The 18,618-nt window shown below is 36.4% G+C and overlaps 1 protein-coding gene across 3 annotated transcripts in view; it reads left to right on the top strand.

Moving 5' to 3' along the window:
- PTPRR (protein tyrosine phosphatase receptor type R) overlaps nucleotides 1-18,618 on the top strand; it is a 302,321-nt gene that overhangs the window by 164,098 nt on the left and 119,605 nt on the right. Inside the window, exons 1-3 of one of the 3 annotated variants that reach the window (XM_007530111.3) lie at nucleotides 4,120-4,253; nucleotides 4,538-4,648; nucleotides 15,413-15,675. In XM_007530111.3, coding sequence (XP_007530173.1) covers nucleotides 4,646-4,648; nucleotides 15,413-15,675 — 266 coding nt within the window. In that variant the 5' untranslated portion in view covers nucleotides 4,120-4,253; nucleotides 4,538-4,645. Of the gene's footprint in view, nucleotides 1-4,119; nucleotides 4,254-4,287; nucleotides 4,424-4,537; nucleotides 4,649-15,412; nucleotides 15,676-18,618 lie in introns of those variants that run through there. The other 2 variants (XM_060194938.1, XM_007530107.2) reach the window with 2 other exon arrangements.

Raw genomic sequence — 18,618 nt, forward strand, 5'->3', positions numbered from 1 at the left:
GATAGGACAGAGAGAAATTGAAAAGGGAGGGAGAATTAGACAGAAATACCCCTGCATACTTGTTTTGCCATTTGTGACACGTACCCCCTGCAAGTGGAGAGCACAAGTTCAAACCCTGATCCTTGAACATATATAAACATATATAACATATAACATATATAACACTTACCTGCAGGTGGAGAGCACAAGTTCAAACCCCGATCCTTGAACATATATAAACCCTGATCCTTGACAACATATACATTTAAACAGGTGTCCTACCACCCAGTCCCCACTATTTTTTCTTTAGGATAGTTATGCAAAGAGAACAAGGAGAGATATCACAGCAACCCTCCACCACTCATGAAGCTTCCCCTTTAATGGTGTTCTCATGTAGTGATGAGGAACTCACATAGTAAATTACATGTGTTGCTGTGCTAAGTCCTAGTCCTGCTAACTCCCACATGTAAGTTGTGATATTTTCACATGAGACTCTAGAAATTTAGAATCTAGAAAATACTACACTGCGAAATTTTAGGGGCTGTTTGAGTTGGATATAAGGAACATTTCAGCAAGGCCTGACAGACTGAGTTTTTTGTTCAGGCACTTCTGTAGTGGACTAGGCATTAATTACCCTCTGACCTAATGCTCTAAATGAAGAAAGAGAGGAAAGCTGTCTGCAGTGAAGCATGTGTCCTAAAAGACACAGCAGAGGCTTGTGTTTGTTGTTGTTTAAAGTATGGTTAATGATGTTCTGTTCTGAGTACTCCCTCACTTTTTTACTCACCTTTGTGGTTAATGTTTAATAACATCTTATGACTAGTCTAAGTTCTCATATTTTATCCCCAAAGTGTGGTTCAGTAAAATGTTTATTAACAAAAAAAAAAAAAGGATATTGATATTTTGGGTTTTTTTTTCATCCTTTACATAGATTGGAAAACATTGTGGATGGTGTCTCAAAGCATCTGTTCCTAAACTCACATTAATTACTTTCAGGGGAGGATATATTTTTGTCATTACTTCTTTATTTGCTGGATTTTTGTAACCACAAATTACTCTTGGGAAAGGAAGGAAAATCCCAAATAGAGAGATAATTTTGTTTTATTATCTTCTACCATTCCTAATCTAAATTTCTTGGGAGAAATGATCTTACTACTTTTACATATTTTTAGTGGTGCCTAAACCATTGTAAGCACTCAAATTTATTTTATTATATGATGCTCATAAAGATAAAAACTAGACTTCCTCTTGCCTTATCTCAGGGAAATAAAAATTGAAGTCAGTATTTTTGTTTCTACCCGAAAATGTTTTCATAGTTAACTAGATGTTAAACCAAAAAGTTTCTGCTCTGATACTGAAGAAAAAAAAAAGAAGTGATCGAGGACCTTGTTAATGTTCCATTGAAAATTGCTTAAGTATTATAGTTCTATTACAAAGGAGGAAGTTGCCTTTTAAAAATACCAGTCCACTGTGCAATCTGTTGCCTTCATGGAATATTTACACTATCAAATAAATATAAGCCACAATCCATGATCTTTGTGATTGGTCCTTTAAGCTAGGAATATTAGCCAGCTGTCTAAAGAACTAGAACCTTGGCATACAGGGATGAGTAAAAGAACATTCATGTTGACATATGAGATCATTCAGACCACACCATTCAGCTTGTGCAGGAGAAGCTGGGCACTTAGCTAACACAACCGTATTATTGTAGGACACATCTCATTCATCTGTCTAAGTCAGTCAGTTAACCAGATCAATTATGGCATCTCCATTTTTATGCTTCTGTCCTAAAGAAGTGTGTTTAGGGGGCCAGGTGGTGGCGCACCTGGTTGAGCACACATGTTACAGTGCTCAGGGACCCAGGTTTGAGTCCCCAGTCCCCACCTGCAGGAGGAAAGCTTCATGAGTGGTGAAGTAGGGCTGCAGGTGTCTCTCTCCCTATCTCCCCCTTCTCTCTCAGTTTCTGGCTATGTCTATCCAATAAATAAATAAAGATAATTTTTTTAAAAACCCAATATAAAAAAAGAAGTGTGTTTGGAGGTTCTTCCAGTATTGAGGATGAGAATTGTTTGATTTCTTTTTTATAATGCATCAACTTATTTAAGAGGGACTAGAGAAACCATAGATATCCATATGGTACAATACCAAAAATTTGTGTAATAGAGCAAAATAAAATTCAAAAGCTTCTTTCACCAACCTAAAATTAAAAAGCAAAGCTATATACTTATGAAAAAGAGATGAAGATTATCCCCTGGCATTGGTCTGACCTAGCCAGGGAACCTCTCACTTACTGACCCCTCAATTCCCTGACAAAACTTTAAAGGTATCCGGTTACCCTCACACAAAGGTTAGATTGGAGATTTCTGTGAATTGCAATCTTTTGACTGGTGGGATCTAAACTACAAACATTTTCATTTATTGCCCTGCCCTTATCAAGTTTTTTTAGATCTCAGTACAAATATAGTAGCGCTCAGCTGGAATAGTATGACTCAAAAGGAAATCTCTTTACCAAGAAAGTGCGGTGACTAAGTTCCAGGAGTTCAAAACGTGTCTTTCTGACTGGGGGTGGGGGAGAGGAAGGTGGGAGGTTAATTCTTCTATCATTATTGCTTTGGTTAGAAAAGAAAACAAAACAGATTTGTCTCAAGCTGAAAGGAACATGCTGATATTCCAGGAGATGTAGAACTATAGCAGGGAAGAAAACAAAGTCAAATTAGAAACACAAAAAATCTCTTTCCACCCATAACTACTTCTTTTTATCCAAATTTTTCATGAACTAATACCTAAAGCTCAGATCCTCACACTTAAATTTGACATGTACAATTGAGAGGGAGGGAGAACCCGAGCACCACTGTCAGGTGGGATGCTGGCAATCAAACATGGGACTCCATGCTTTCAAAGTCAAGGCTCTAGCCTCTGTACCACCTCCTGGGTTACCAAAAACTTCTTTTTGTCTATCTTAACAATGTTTAAGAAAAATAAAAACCAATTAGCAGGGCTGGTGGAATAGCTCACTTGGATAGTGTGCTGCTTTGCTGTGTGTGGGTCCCAGGTTCAGTCCCCACTGCATTGAAGGAAGTTTTGTTGCTGTGTATTTCTCTCTCTCTCTCTCTCGCCTTGTTTCTATTTAAATGATAATAATAGTCACGACTATTTACAATTTCAGACAGGATCTGTTATTTCTTTGGTTCTGTGAGTTGACTAGAATCAGTTATGTGGTACTTGGACTTCATATGATGTAAAATAGGCTAATGGCACCAGTAATAAGCTGGTAATTCATTTGCTAGAATGCCAAAAATGGCCTCTTATTGAGATGGCCAACCTCTGTGTAGCTTTTCATCATTTGCTATGTTGTTGCTCAAGGTTTTTTAATCACTGGAAATATTAGTCAAGGACAGACTAGTGCTCGCTTTAAAGGAAAAACAAAGATAAACTTCAGCAAAATTGAATTTTAGATAAGTGCAGGCATTTGACTTGATTTTGCTTTTGTATGTTTTTCCTGAGTGTGGACCATTTGGTTTTAAGTTAGTTTCTTTAACTGTAAATATAAATTTTAATGAATGGACAGACTTAGCTGCATTCTAAAACTTGATTCTTCACCGATACATTCTTTGTAGGAGTAGCAGCACATGGCAAGACTATACTGTAAGACTTAGTTGTGCTTCACTGAAAATTAATGTGCATGTTAGGTACATTAAGTTCATTACTGAAAATCTATGGAGTCATTTACCATGCAGTTGTTGATGTTCTTTAAAAAAAAAAATAGGTGAAATAAAACTATGACTTGAATTCACATTTTATTTGTGATTCCCCCCCACCTTTCCACCTTCAAGAAAGCAGAAATAAATGCAGTGACATAAACATACAATAAACATATTGATATATTTATAGAGAGAGATATATAGTCTACCTGTATTACCAAACAACTTTTTGATGTTCTTTGTTACTTTAGATAAAATATAATATTCTAGTAATATATTTGGTTGGGGTGATATGTTAATCGGATTTTTGAAAAAGTAAAAAAAATGTTATAAAAATGATTAGAAGAAAGAAATACAAGTATATGTTGCTGGCATTGTAACTCTGTTTATTAATCATCATGAGATTTTGTTTACACCTGTTTCACTTCTGTCTAAAAGTTCAGAGTAGTATCACAGCACAGAAGCCAGGGTGTTGGTGTTGTGGGAGGAGATTCAAAGCAGAGTAAAAAAAAGCTTCAGCAACTATTTTCTCAACACTTAGAAAAGAACAGAATCCTCTTACCTATAAAGCAGGTAGTTCCCTCTCATGATTCTGAGGGTGGCTTGTGAAGCCTAGGAGCTGATATGCTATGCGGGGCATGCTTACGCCTGTACAGCAAATAAAATAATCTCTTAATGTCTGCGGACAACAGTCCATTGTCTGAGATCAGTTTGAGAATCAGCTCTGGCAGCGAGGGGTGTAGGTGTGTTCTACTATACTGAATGGAATAAAGCTAAAAATATGTTTAGTGTCTGATAAGAAAGCCAGTCTCCTCAAGCTCTTATTTAACATCGGACTTTCTGTTTTGCTTTTAAAGAAAAATGTTTTACAAGGGCAGCATGAAGCGGACAGAATATGGAGCAAAGAAGGATTTTATGCTGTTGTCATTTTCCTCAGCATCTTTGTTATTATAGTAACGTGCTTAATGGTAAGTTTGCTTCTTTATATATTTTGTCTTTTGGTGAGCCCGCTGCTTAATGTTTCTGTATACATTGCCTTTCAAGTGAATGTTTGAAAAATGGGGAGAGGAGTCAAAGCTATGTTCCTGTTAGATTGGGAATATTTCATCTCTCACAGCAGAGTGATAGTGAAAGGAAACTCTACGGGATCATGAATTGACCTGCAGAATAAGGCTGTAATTACACCAAGGCTTTTAGTAATATGATCAGCCCTAAAAATGAAGCTTTAAAACGTGATTCACCAAGGTCACTGGAGCTCTTAATATCATTAGTATCTCATGGGCACACTTTGTGCTAACTCTATATCTTCTTTTATATCATCTTTATAGCACCTGGGATGGAAAGAAAGAAAGAAAGAAAGAAAGAAAGAAAGAAAGAAAGAAAGAAAGAAAGAAAGAAAGAAGGAAAGAAAGGAGAAAAGAAAGAAAGAAAGAAAGAAAGAAAGAAAGAAAGAAAGAAAGAAAGAAAGAAAGAAAGGAGAAAAGAAAGAAAGAGAGAGAGAAAGAAAAAAGGAAAGGAAAGGAAGGAAGGAAGGAAGGAAGGAAGGAAGGAAGGAAGGGAGAAAGAAAGAAGTCTTAGATGCAAGCTTACTCCTTTGAGGAGTAGTTGGTTTTCTTATTTTTAGTCTTTGACATGTTCTGTGAAATTCCAGGCATAGAAAATGATTCTTAGGCTCTAGCCTAAACAATACACTACCAACTAATTATTTTTAGGTGAATGAATAATAGAAAGGTGTGTACTGTGAATAGTTCTGTAAATTATAAATTATAAATGAATAACTTTTGAAAACACACTTCTAGAATCTGGGTGGTAGTGCACCTGGTAGAGCTATTTAAGGTTTTAATAACGCTCAAGGACCTGGGTTCAAACCCCTGCCCCCCACCTGCAGGAGAAGCATCACAAGCAGTACTGCAGGAGTCTCTCTTTCTCTCTCCATTTCTGTCTCTCCTTTCTCTCTGTCTCTATCAAATAATAAATAAATAAATACATTTTTTAAGAAAGGTAACACACTTCTAATAAAAATTGAACTACAAGTATGCCAAAATCCACAAAACTAAGCAGTACTATGTGGTATTAAATTAGCTCACAGTTACCATTCAAATTGAATAGATTTTTTTCCTGTTAGAGAATTCTGTGATAGAACTTAAACTATTTGAAATATACAACTGGTTTTTAATATCATTTTCCTGAGTAGTATATTTTTTCAATATTGTACTCTTTAAAACACATTCCCCCCAAAACCATCATGCTCCCTATTCTGCAATCAACAGGGGTTTTTACTAACTATCTCCTTGGATTTTGTTCATTTTTGCTCTCCCTGCTGGGTCAGGTTTCTGTTAGAAATGTTTGGACTCAATTTTGAAAAATAAAGATTGAAGGATCGAGCACCCCTGCCTGACCTCTGAAATAAAATTTCTTTTAAGTTTTGAATTTTTATTTTTCAGTCATGAAGCATAACAGAAAAAAAAAAAAGCAGATTGACACAACATTATACAGAGAAACAAATTGTGGGGTAGACTTTTTTCTTTGACAAGTTGTAATGGTGACAACTCTCAACTCATTGTACTGACATAGAATCTACTTAAATTGGCTATTAATGTTCTTTCTTTTTTTTTTAGCTATTATGCCAACCCACTTGCATTTTTCATATATATATATTATTAATGGTTTACAGTAAATATATTTATTGGTGTATGTGTAAAATAAAGATTGAAGGAGGACATAAAGTAATTAATGCTTTGAATAGGGTGATGGTGGGCATTTTTCTTGAGAGTTTAAAATATAGGCAGCGTTGAGAAAGTCCTAAATTTTCCATCAGAATGAATTCAATGCAGATATCTGCCTGTAGAGCCAGGCATTCAGAGTAATTGATTTCTCAAAATTGTAACATAGTAAACAAAGGAATGATTTAAGAATGGAATACTCAAATGGATTTTATATATTTGGTGGTGTGGTTTAAGAAATGGACATTTTCATAAGATAAAGATGGAGGTTTGGTGGAAATTGTGTCCCCTAGAAGACTGACTTCTTGGGTGATCCTGCTACCTTTCCTGGGGAGGGGCTTGCTTTGGGAGCTGCCAGAGACAGTGAAAGAAGGAATACTTTAGGTTTGTATTCCAGGGTTCTCTATTCACAAGAAGTAGCTCTCTATTTACAATAATATATTTCACATATTATCAATTGCATCATTTTAAAATTGATATATGTTAACATTAAAGGGCTGCTTTAAAAAATAAAGATGGAAGCATCAATATATAGAAATTACTTATTTATTTATCTGTTATTGCCACCAGGGTTATCACTGGGGTTCAGTGCTGGTGCTATGAATCTGCCACTCCTGGAAGCCAGTTTTCCTTTTTTTTCTCCTTCTCCTTCTCCTTTCTTCTCCTCCTCCTCTTCCTCCTTTCTTTTTCTCCTCCTCCTCCTCTTCTTCATTTGATTATACTTGTTGGAAAAGAGAGAAATTGAGAGTGGAGGAGGAGCTAGGAAAAGAGATAGAGAAGCGCCTGAAACCTGCTTCACTGCTGCTGAAGTGCCCCCAGTCAATCAGTATTTCCTTAATAAAATCATACTGAAGTTGGAGTATAAAGGAGGAAAAGTTAAAACTGCTGCATCATTAACCATCTTGATATTTGTTCATATTTTTCAAAAATTAAGAAAGCAACTTCAGGTGTATTAAACTTGAAAATTAAGCTTGAGGGTAGAAAGATAATTGTAGGTTTCTTAAAACTGTCCCTGTGCCCTTGCTCCAAGTCTCCTTATTCAGAATGAAGAAATGAAGTGGCTTACTCAAACTCAATCTGCCTTCAGGATATTGCTGGGGCCTGGTGCCTGCACTGCAAATCCACTTTTCCTGGTGGCTATTTGTTTTTCCATTTTACTGGGTTTGACAGAGAGGAATTGAGAGGGGAAGGGAGATAGAGAGGGAGAGAGAAAGATACCTACAGATATGCTTCCCATAATTTTTTTTGACTGATGGCAAAGGGAAAGATAAAATTCAGAGTTTTCTTTCTGGCATTAATTATATTTATGAAATAGCAAGTGCTATTATTTGTATTCAGCATTCCTACAAAAGAGAGAGATGAAAAGTTCGTATTTTACTATGAAACCAGGTAGGTACCGTGCTGTCTGTGATGGAGGACTACGTGTGCTATAGAATAATAGCATAAGGCTAGGCAAAATGTTTGAAATGTGGCATATTGTTTGCTTTCCTGGAAATAAAAAAAATGATGTTGCCAGGCATAAAATTAGATATTCATGACATTTTCAAATGTGTGACTTATTTAGCACCTCTCAAATGTGAATGTAGAGTGGGTAGAGCGACAAATATACAAATACAATTTTCTAAGAAAAAGTGTGTGGGCAACTTCCAATCCATTCAGTCTGTTTTCAGTAGAGGAAGTGTCTTACTAAGAAGAGTTAGTTCTTAAACTTAGATAAGTAACAGGACCCCACCTATCATCTAACTTAGACTTTCAAATGTACTTACAGATTTATTAACAAGTGCAAAGGCATTTACATTGTAGGAAAATGTGAAAGAATTCCTATGTTATAAGGCAGCTGGGTAGTGACTCACCCTATGGAGCTCACAATACCCAGATGTAAGTTTCCAGTCTCAACTGATAGGGGGAAGATTCACAAGTAGTTATTTCTCTTTCTCCTCAACTTATTTATGGGGGGATGGAAGAAAGAAAGAAAGAAAGAAAGAAAGAAAGAAAGAAAGAAAGAAAGAAGGAAGGAAGGAAGGAAGGAAGGAAGGAAGGAAGGAAGGAAGGAAGGAAGGAAGGAAGGAAGAAAGAAAGAAAGAGAGAAAGAGAGAAAGAGAGAAAGAGAGAAAGAAAGGTAAGAAAGGAAGAGGAATCACAACCATGAGTGGTAGGGTCATTGTACAGATCCTGAGCCTCAATGATAATCATGGTCACTATATATATATATATATATATATACACACACACACACACAAAATGTCTCTCTAATCATGGTTTTGGTAGGCGAGACATAACATTCTTCATCAGATTTCCTCCATAATTTTCTTCCTTCTTGGATTTTTATTACTATTATTATGTGTTCTGATAACAACACTTAACACAAGATGTGCCATCTTAGCAATTTTTATGTAGCAGTGTTATAGCTATATGCATAAACAATGTATTTTAGTTTCCTAATTTTAGGAAACCAAAGAAAACCATGAATCCGAGATGGTAAGTAATTCGATGAAGGACATGTGCTAGGTGTTCTGTGTGTTAAAGTCTGTGAGAGGAGGAGTGAGACTTCATTGTCAGAAGTATCTGAATTAAATCTGAGTCCTTACTTTCATGAATAAGGGGTCAAGTTTTGGTTTCTTTAAGTCCTATCACTCTCTTATAAATACATGTTTCAGGACCAAAGGGGAGTGAAAATACTTTGTTAACAGAGACGTTCAACCCATGCAGACGCGATAAATGTGTGCCACACCTGCTGCAGACAGCTTTTCACTTATTATCATGTACTAGACTGTTTTTGTTTGTTTTTTTTTCACATCAGTCTCTTCTGGAAGCCTACTAGTCCACAGAGAACAGACTTGTTTGTCTACTGCCTTTGCATCCACAATATTTTGTTTCTGAAATGTAATAGCAATTGGCAATTAATATTTTTCTAACTAAGGGAATGGCTTAATGAACTCTTTCAGAAATAACTATAAAATAGTATATGCTAAGTACTATTTTAGTTTGTGACATTATTTTCAAATTTGAACAGATTTTAATCCAAATCATCTAAACAGAAGTTTCGTGTACCTACTTATGATATTTTTAAATTACAATATGTTTGACATATAACAATGTGTACATTTGAAGTAAAAGCCACAAATATCAAATAGGATATTGTGAATGAAAAATATAATTTGCCAAAGAGCTTTATAGAGGAGTTCTAGGGAAGAACTGTGATGACCTAGTCACATAACATTGGCTCTTCATCAGAAAACAACTATTACAACATAATAATTCAATGAATTTTGCCAGAAAACAGCTGGGATTTCTGGCAAAAAAAAAAGAAGAAAAAGAAAAGAAGAAAAGATCTCTATATGAAGGCTGGTGATTTGTGTGGACAGTAGGAGTAAAAGCAGGAGGGAAGTGAGAGAGGGACTCAAGAAGTAACAAGGCACAACATTGAGAATGGGTAACATACTTGAAGTCACTTCAAATCCATGAGGCAGATTTAAAGGTCCCATGACATTTTAAAAAAGCATTGGGCTGCCATTTAAAGCTGTAGAAGTCTCAGGCTCTTGAGAAAACACCAAGGAGTCATTCAGAGGGACCACAGAAATGAACATAGTACCCGTGTGGCAAGAGGGAAGCCTGTCAAACTCTAAGGGGTCCCAAATGGCATAGAGACTCTAGTGATCAGGATCAGACTGCCCTGCAGGCAAGAAAAGTGACTTTGATCTTACAGCAGTGTTTTCTGGAATCAGTTTGGTAAGAGAAAAAAGGTTTGGGATCTTTCTCCCACTTATCTCCCACACCCAGACTAGGGCTTCATTTAAGGCATATGAGGTGCCATAATACTCTGTCACTTCTTCAAAACTCCTCTTCCTCACCCTCCACAGCTCACCTACAAAAATAGAACCTAGAACCTGGGAGCAACAGCAAAAGCTAAAACAGATGGACAAAACCAGGAAAACAAGGGTTCTGCAAAACCAGAAAGAAGGCAGGAAACTTGATGTAAATCCAGGAAAGGTGTCAGAGAAAGAGTTTAGGAAATGCATTGTTGGGAAATTTGAAGAAATACAAAGCTCTCAATTTAATATAGGGAAATAGATTAACAAAAAAAAAAAACATGACATCAAGGACTAACTTGATAGGAAAATAGAAAACTTAAAAATGGAATAAGTATACTTTGAATGCATTCCAGTTTTAATTAGCAAGTCAGTGAAGTAGATTTACCCATGTAGAAGAGACAGCATCAGAAATAGAAAACAAATGAGCCACAGTGTTTGACTTCAAGTAGAAGGAGAAAAAAGATTTAGGAAAATCTAAGCAACTTTTCAAGAGATTGAAAACCCTATCAAAAAAAAAAAAACACCCAAATATCAGAATTATAGAGTCTCAGGAGGATAGAAGGGAACAAAAACCATATTCAAAGAAATAATGACATAACATTTTCCAAATCTGGGATATGGTCAGGATGTAGATGATCAGGAAGTAGAGAGAATTCCCAATTTCTTAAACCCAAGTAAATCTACACCAAGAGACATTATTGTGAAACTATCAAAAGTCAAGGACAAAGAAAAAAAATTACAAGCGGTCAGGAAAAAGATGAAAGTGACTTATAAAGGCAGCATAGTCAGACTTGCATCAGATTTTTCTGCAGGAGACAGTTGAGTGGTAGATTCAAGATTTTAAAAGGTAATTAACTGCCAGCCACACATAGTTTATCCTGCAAAACTATCATTCAAAAGTGAAGGAACAATCTAAATAGTACCAGACATATAAAACTAAAGGAGTGTACTACAACCAGACCTGCCTTGAAAGAGTTACTAAAAGAAACAGAGAAAGAAACAAGGAACATTTAAATGTCAACAAGGTGCTACACAGTAAAAACAGACCCAGAAATACAAGCCATAGAAATATAAGAAAACTTTAAAGTATGAAAGAGGGGGGGAAATGGATAGAAATTATTCAATTAAAGGATGGTGAGAAAAGAACAGTTCAAGACTCTCTTAGATGTATGCATGTATATATATATATATATATATATATATATATATTATGTATAACACATTTACATGCATATATATAGTCCTCTATGTCTTGATAAATGATGTTATTTTCTCTCTAGTACTTTTTAACTTTTCTTACAGCTGTTTTTTTTTCTCATCCTTCTTATCATATATAATATCTTGAGATTCTTTTGTGTTTGTGCTCAAGTACTCTTGTTGCTACAGTTTATATCTGTTAGTAAATGATCTATATTGCTCTGCAAAACAGGTACAATACGGTTTCACTCATATGTGCAATGTAAAGAACTGAAACACATGAACTCCTTTACAAAAAAAATGTCAGTCACTAAGAATTTGTGAAAATTATGGTGGTTAACCCTGCCACTGTGAAAAAAAGAGCTTTATAGACTATTTTGTTAAAAGAGTTGTTGATTAAAAGAGAGACAAGAGCATTGCTCAGTTGTGGCATGTGGTGGTGGAGGGAAATTAAACCTGCAGGCCTTGAGACCTCAGGCATGGAAACTGCTGTCTAACAGCATGAACTATATTCCTAGCCCTATAAGTATTTTCCATTTCTCATTCTGTGCTCATTTAGTTCTCTTTTTTAAAGATAATTAATTAATTTATTTTGGGTAGAGACAGAGAAATTGAGAGGGAAAGGGAAGATAAGAGATGGATAGAAAGAGAAAGCCCCCTGCAGTATTGCTTTACCACTCATCAAGCTTCCCCAGTGCAGGTAGCAACAGGGGCCTCAAACTTGAGAACTGTAATGTGTGTACTCTGCCAGGTGTGTCACTGCCCCACTCCTCCCTTAGTTCTCTTCTTGATACTATTATTTTTTCTGCTATAGTTTGGGGTTTTTACAATGCCTGTCATTCATATTCCTGCTTCCCATTTCCATGTGATTAAATAAACTTTATTTTAATACAAGATTCAAATATTATGTTCTAAAAGGTCAAGTCAAAAAATAATGATTTGCCTTGTTTTCTTAAGTTTTACACTGAGCTTTGAAACAAAGTACATTTACACATTTATAGAGGAATATATATATATATATATATATATATATATATATTTATAGACATCAGTAAGTACACAGAAAAAATTCTGACACTTTCCCAGAGATTTTTGGAATGAGACTGAGAAGAATGTTGTAGGAAAGAATTTAGTATATACATAGAGTGGAGCTGTGGTGTTTACAATGGAAACTTCTCAACACTTTGAGACAACTCATCACCCCGAGAGAGAGAGAGACAGAGACAGAGAACACACACAGAGAGAGAGAGAGAGAAAGAGAGAGAGAGAGAAATACACCACAGGACCAAAACATCCTCCAGTGCAATGGGGACTGGACTCAAAACTGGGCTACATGAATGACAAAATAAGCAGATGGTTTATGTTGCCAGCCCTAGTTTTTATCTATAACTTTCCATAAATCATTCAGCTATTTTGGATTAAATATGAAATGAGGTTCTGATAAATAATTTTTTTAATATTAGTGGGATTAATGGTTTACAGTTAATACAGTTGTTGGTACATGTGTAAAATTTCTCAGTTTTCTGCAAAACACTCTCACCCTCAGTCTAAGTCCTCTTCCACCAACATGCAACAGAACCTAAAAGCACTCCTCTCCCCCAAGTCCTTTACTTTGGTGCAACAAAATAAACACAGTCCAAGTTCTGCTTTGTATTTTCCCTTCTGTTCTTCTTTCTCAACTTCTGTCTATGAATGTGATTATCCCATATTCATCCTTTCTTTGGTTTATCTCACTTAACATGATTCCTTCAAGTTCCATCTAAGATGAGGTGAAGAGGATGAAGTCATCATACTTAATAGCTAAGTAGCATTTATATATATATATATATATATATATATATATATATATATATATATATATATATACACATATGTACATATCAAAACTTGCTCACCTATTAATCTGTTGTTGGACACCTAGGTTGTTTCCAGATTTTGGCCATTACAAATTGTGCTGCTATTAAATATACACATCTTTTTTTGATGGTTGTGTTTAACTCTTAGGATATATTCCAGGAGGGGATTTGCTGGGTCATAAGGTAGGTCCATTTATGGCCTTCTGAGAGTTCTCCAGACTGCTTTTCAAACGGATTGGACCAATTTACATCCCCACCAGCAGTGCAGGAGGGTTTTCCTTTGCCCCCACAACCCCTCCAACATTTGTTGTTGCTACTGTTTGTGACGTCTGACATTCTCACAGGGGTGAAGTGGTATCTCATCATTGTCTTTAATCACATTTCTCTGACAGTCAATGACTTGGAGCATTTTTCATATGTCTGTTGGCCTTTTGCACCTCTTCTGTGGTGAATATTCTGTTCATATCCTCTTTCTATCAGACAAAGGTTAATAACCAAAATATATAAAGAGCTCAGCAACAACAACAACAAAAATGACCCAGTACTTTCTTAAAGAGAGAGAGAGAAATGGAAAGGGGAGGGGAATAGAGAGGGAGAGAGACAAGAGAAACATCTGCAGCACTGCTTCACCACTCATGAAATGTTTTCCCTGCAGGTGGAGACTGAGGTATGTCAGATAATTTTAAAGATCTTTGATAACAGTTCTTCAACAGTGGTACTGTTTGCATTTCATTATAATAAAAAAAAAAACACTTTCAATTATTTTAGAGAGAGAACCAGCTCATCACAGTGTGTGGGACTCAGGACCTCATGCTTTTTCACCTCCCAGACAACATTCTAGATTGGATCATTTTTTTGGTAGGAATGAGTCACCCTATTCATGGTAGGGTTCCTGAGAGTGTCCCTACTATCTGCCTTCTAGATACCAGTAGCACCTATGCATAAAACCCAGTATAATAAAAAATGTCCTCAGATACTGCTGAATGTCCCCTGAAAGGCAAAACTGTCAGTGGAGAATTGTGGCCTGGAGCTTGATTACATACCCACTGTCCTATGTTTAACCCACCTCTTCAACATTTTCCACATCTTTTCATATAGACCAGCCTTTTTTTTTTTTGAGCATTTTAAACAGGGTTTTATAGTGATTGTACATTCTCCAAGTTCTGTTTTTCCCTAATGAAAGATGTAGAAGTAAGTCTGTACACTTACTATATAAAGACAGATCAAAACATTGACCTATAACCAAAGATGACATGATAAGATGACCAAACTATGTGACAAAGGTTCCTTCTCAAGAACATACACTCATGAATGGTACATAAAGGACTTTGGACTGGAACTTACTTTGCCTGATATAACCATAAAGTCACCTGTCAGAACTACTGAGAAGATCAGCATTGGCTTGTCAATTCATTTCCACTTTCAAAATGTGCTTCCCCAAGATCCCAGTGTAAACAAATGTTTTGATAATACATATTATGTCTAGATAAGAAATTCTTTGAATATGTAACATATACTTTTTATGCTATTAAATACATTTTTGTGAAGATGTTTCTTTGCTCCTTTCAGGAAATAACCTGCCTAAAGTTAAAAAGAGTAAAGCTACTCTACCTTAAATTCAGTTGTGTCATCTTTTAGAAGTTCTGTGTTAAGCTCATCTGATGGGTTGTGTTCTAGTGTGAGATTATTGTACTTTTGTTTTTGCATGATGGTAGCAACATATCTTATGAGGGTTGTGTAAATTGAAGACACACTAAATTACAATATTCACCATTCATAATCAGTAATTTGAGTAAGGGTATTCATCATCAGCATTTTCTATGCTATAATTTATCAAGTAGTTGCAGTATGGGTAAAAAGACTTGTCACTTAAGGATGCTGAAAATAACATGACATTTTATGAAATTAGCCAAACTTACTTTAGGGTATTTGGGGGCGGGGAATAATCCCATGTGCATAAATAATATATTTGTGCACCATAACTCAATATACCAAGAATATCCCTTGAAAAATGTGTCAATGTCACAACACTGGTGTTACCAGTAAATGCTTTTATCAGTTTGCCTTCTAGGTGGGGTGGAGATCATACTTGGTTGTTGAATGTGAAAATATGTGACAGGAACCTTTTACCTCTCCTTTTATAGATTCTCTATCGATTAAAAGAAAAGTTCCAGCTTTCCTTGAGACAAGATAAAGAGAAAAATCAAGAGATCCATCTGTCACCCATAACATTACAGCCAGCACAGTCAGAGGTAAAGATAGGCCACAGCATGGTCCAGCCTGAGCAGGCGCCCAAGGTGCTGAATGTGGTGGTGGACCCTCAAGGTCGATACCCTCCTGAGATCAAAGCAACCACCTCTGTGTGCCCTTCTCCATTCAAAATGAAACCCATAGGACTTCAGGAAAGGTGAGAGTTTGTTCTGGATCCTATGCATATTGCTGGTTTCTGTGTTGTTAGAACAGTCACCAACTGATTGCCACATTAGGTAGAATTGTGCACCATCAAATAGACAGCAAGAGGAAATAGTCTTTCTTGTCCCTTAAGAGAGTCTAGCTATTTTATAATATTTTCTAGTTCTATCTGATCCTCTTAAGCTGGTGTAGACCCAAACAAGGAGCATCTTCAACTGTAAGAACATTTCTGAAACCGTGTATAGAATGCCTTGAGAGCAACTGACCTAGCATAACACTATTTTGTTTAGTTGTAATTAAAACTCTACTAGATAGAACTGGGAATGAACTTAATGTAGTGCCCACTATTTGAATTAATGTAGGAGGAGTTCATACCACAAATTAATAGTCTATAAAGTTTTCCCTGATTGCTTTGAGCAAGGTGAACATTGCATATTTCAAGACCCACTATATTATCTTTGTATGTATTACATATATTATGCCCACTATATTATCTTTGTATATTACCTTTGTGAGGCACTGATACTGATATGTTTTCATTCAAAGCAAGTCCAACATATGAAAACTATAAGGTACAAAAAAATTCAAATGAAGAGCTAATTCCCTGTTTTCACTATCCCTGTCATTTTTAGTTCCCTAAGGTGGATTTTTAGAACACATTTATGTTTTTATCATATGCACACCTCCATATGGACCTCAGGTTACTTTCTCCCAGGCCTGATAATTCACACCATCAGTCTCCCCCCCCCCCCCCACTATTTTCAACTGTACCCTTTTTGCTAATGCTAGTCCCTCAGTATAAAAATAGGTTCCCTTTTGGCTTTGGGTTTGTTTTAATAGTTTTGATTTAAGAGTGTATGATTTTTAAATACTATAGAGGACCCAACTCGAGGAGATAGCATAATAATTAAGCAAAAGACATTCATGTCTAAGTCCCCAAGGTCCAAGGTTCAATACACAACAACATACCTATAGCCAATGCTGAAATGTGCTCTGGTTTAAAAAACATAATAATACTTATATTTATATACTAGGTTGTCTGAAAAGTCATGACATATTTTAATGTTATATATATATGTGTATATATATATATATATATAAATTTGTAGTTGTCTCAGGGGTAAATCTCCCTCAAATGTATACTGTATCCCCCATATCTCTTCATCTAACAGTTGGACACAAGGATTGTTTCCATATCTTGGCCCAGTGTACTTGCATGCCTGAGGGCCCAAGTTAAATCATTTTTGCTCCATATACCAATGTTGAATCATGCTCTGGCCTCTTTCTCTCCTTTTCATTGTCCTCTATAAATAAAATCATAAAAGAAATGCAGGAACTAAATGTACATGATAATTCAAGTACAAAGAATATTCCTAGAAAATTAAAAATTATACAAGGTCAGGCCAGCAATATAGCTCACTTGGATAGTATACTGTTTTTTTTCTGCAGGTGACCCAGGCCTCTCCCACAACTGAGGAAGATTTCATGCTGTGATATCTTTCCTTCTCTTCCTCTATCTTTTTATCCCTGCCTTGATCTTTCTATCTGAAAAAGTCAGCCTGGAGCAGTGAAGTACCAGTAATGACAGACAGTGCACAGAGCTCCTGACTGAGCCTTAAATGTCCTCCAGTATCTTTCCCTGTTCTACTGTCTCCTCAACTCCTCCTCCATCCAGTCATTCTCCCCAGCGTGTTATATTCCTGCCAGCGTTCACCTCTTTGGTCACCTGCTCCTTCTATGTCTTCCTTATATCCATCTCTCTTTTACCTCTTGCCATGGGTCATCTACAGAAATCCATACCTCTAGTGATGTTAACATGCTGGGCTAGCTTCACGGGCGGGAGACAGACGACCAGGGACTCATGGCTGAGCTGGGAATGCAGTTCAATTTTTATTGATGAGCAGGAATGCAGTGCAATCTATCTAATAATCTCTATTCATTAGAAAATCCTGTCCTTTATATCTCCTGAGGTGGAAGTGTCAGGTCAGAAGAGGAAGTATGTAGGATAGGGTGTGGGGAGAAGGAAAAAGCACGCAAACCAGTGGGGATTAAATGGTGGAAAACAGGATGTGACTAGGAGAGGTGGCAGGGTGGAAAAAGAGCTTGAACCAGTGGGGATTAAACCAGTGTGGGTCTCAAACAAAACAATGATTATGTAAATAGACCACAGCATTAAGTAATGCAAGCGAACCTAACGTGATGATCAGAAGGGGTCTTAGAAGCAGAATTAGAAGCAGACCAACATTAACACCTCTGCACTTTCCTGTATACCTCTACTCCAGGGATGGTTTCCTTTCAAAAACTCAGAAAAGGATTAAGAGTTTCTTTTAAGTGGGTTCATCCTGTTCCTTAATCAGCTGATGAAAATCTTTTTATAATTTATTTTATTAGTGACTTAATAATGATTGACAAGATTGTGGGATAAGAGTGGTACAATTACATACAATTCCCACCACTATAGTTCTGTATCCCATCCCCTCCATTGAAAGATTCCCTGTTCTTTATCCCTCTGGGAGTATGGACCAAAGATCTTTATGGGGTGTGGAAGGTGGACACATCTATAACTGCTTCTCCATTGGATATGGATGTTGACCAGTCAATCCATATCCCCAGCCTTTTCTATCTTTCCTTGATGGGATAAGACTCTTGGGAGGTGAAGTTCCAGTACACATTGATGAGATCATCTACCCAGGGAAGTCAGGTTGTTGTCATGGTAGCATCTGTGACTTGGTGGCTAAAAACCATTACGATATAAAACAGAACAAATTGTTTAATAATCAGAAACCTAAAGGTAAGAATTTAGCAGACAAGGTTTGGGGTGTGGGCCAGGCAGTGGCACTCCTGGTTAAGCATACACGTTACAATGCTCAAGAACCCAGGTTCAAGACCCTGGTCCCCACCTGCAGAAGGAAAGCTTTATGACTGGTGAAGCAGTGCT

This window comes from Erinaceus europaeus, chromosome 7 (genome assembly GCF_950295315.1).
Source record: "Erinaceus europaeus chromosome 7, mEriEur2.1, whole genome shotgun sequence".
Lineage (NCBI taxonomy): Eukaryota > Metazoa > Chordata > Mammalia > Eulipotyphla > Erinaceidae > Erinaceus > Erinaceus europaeus.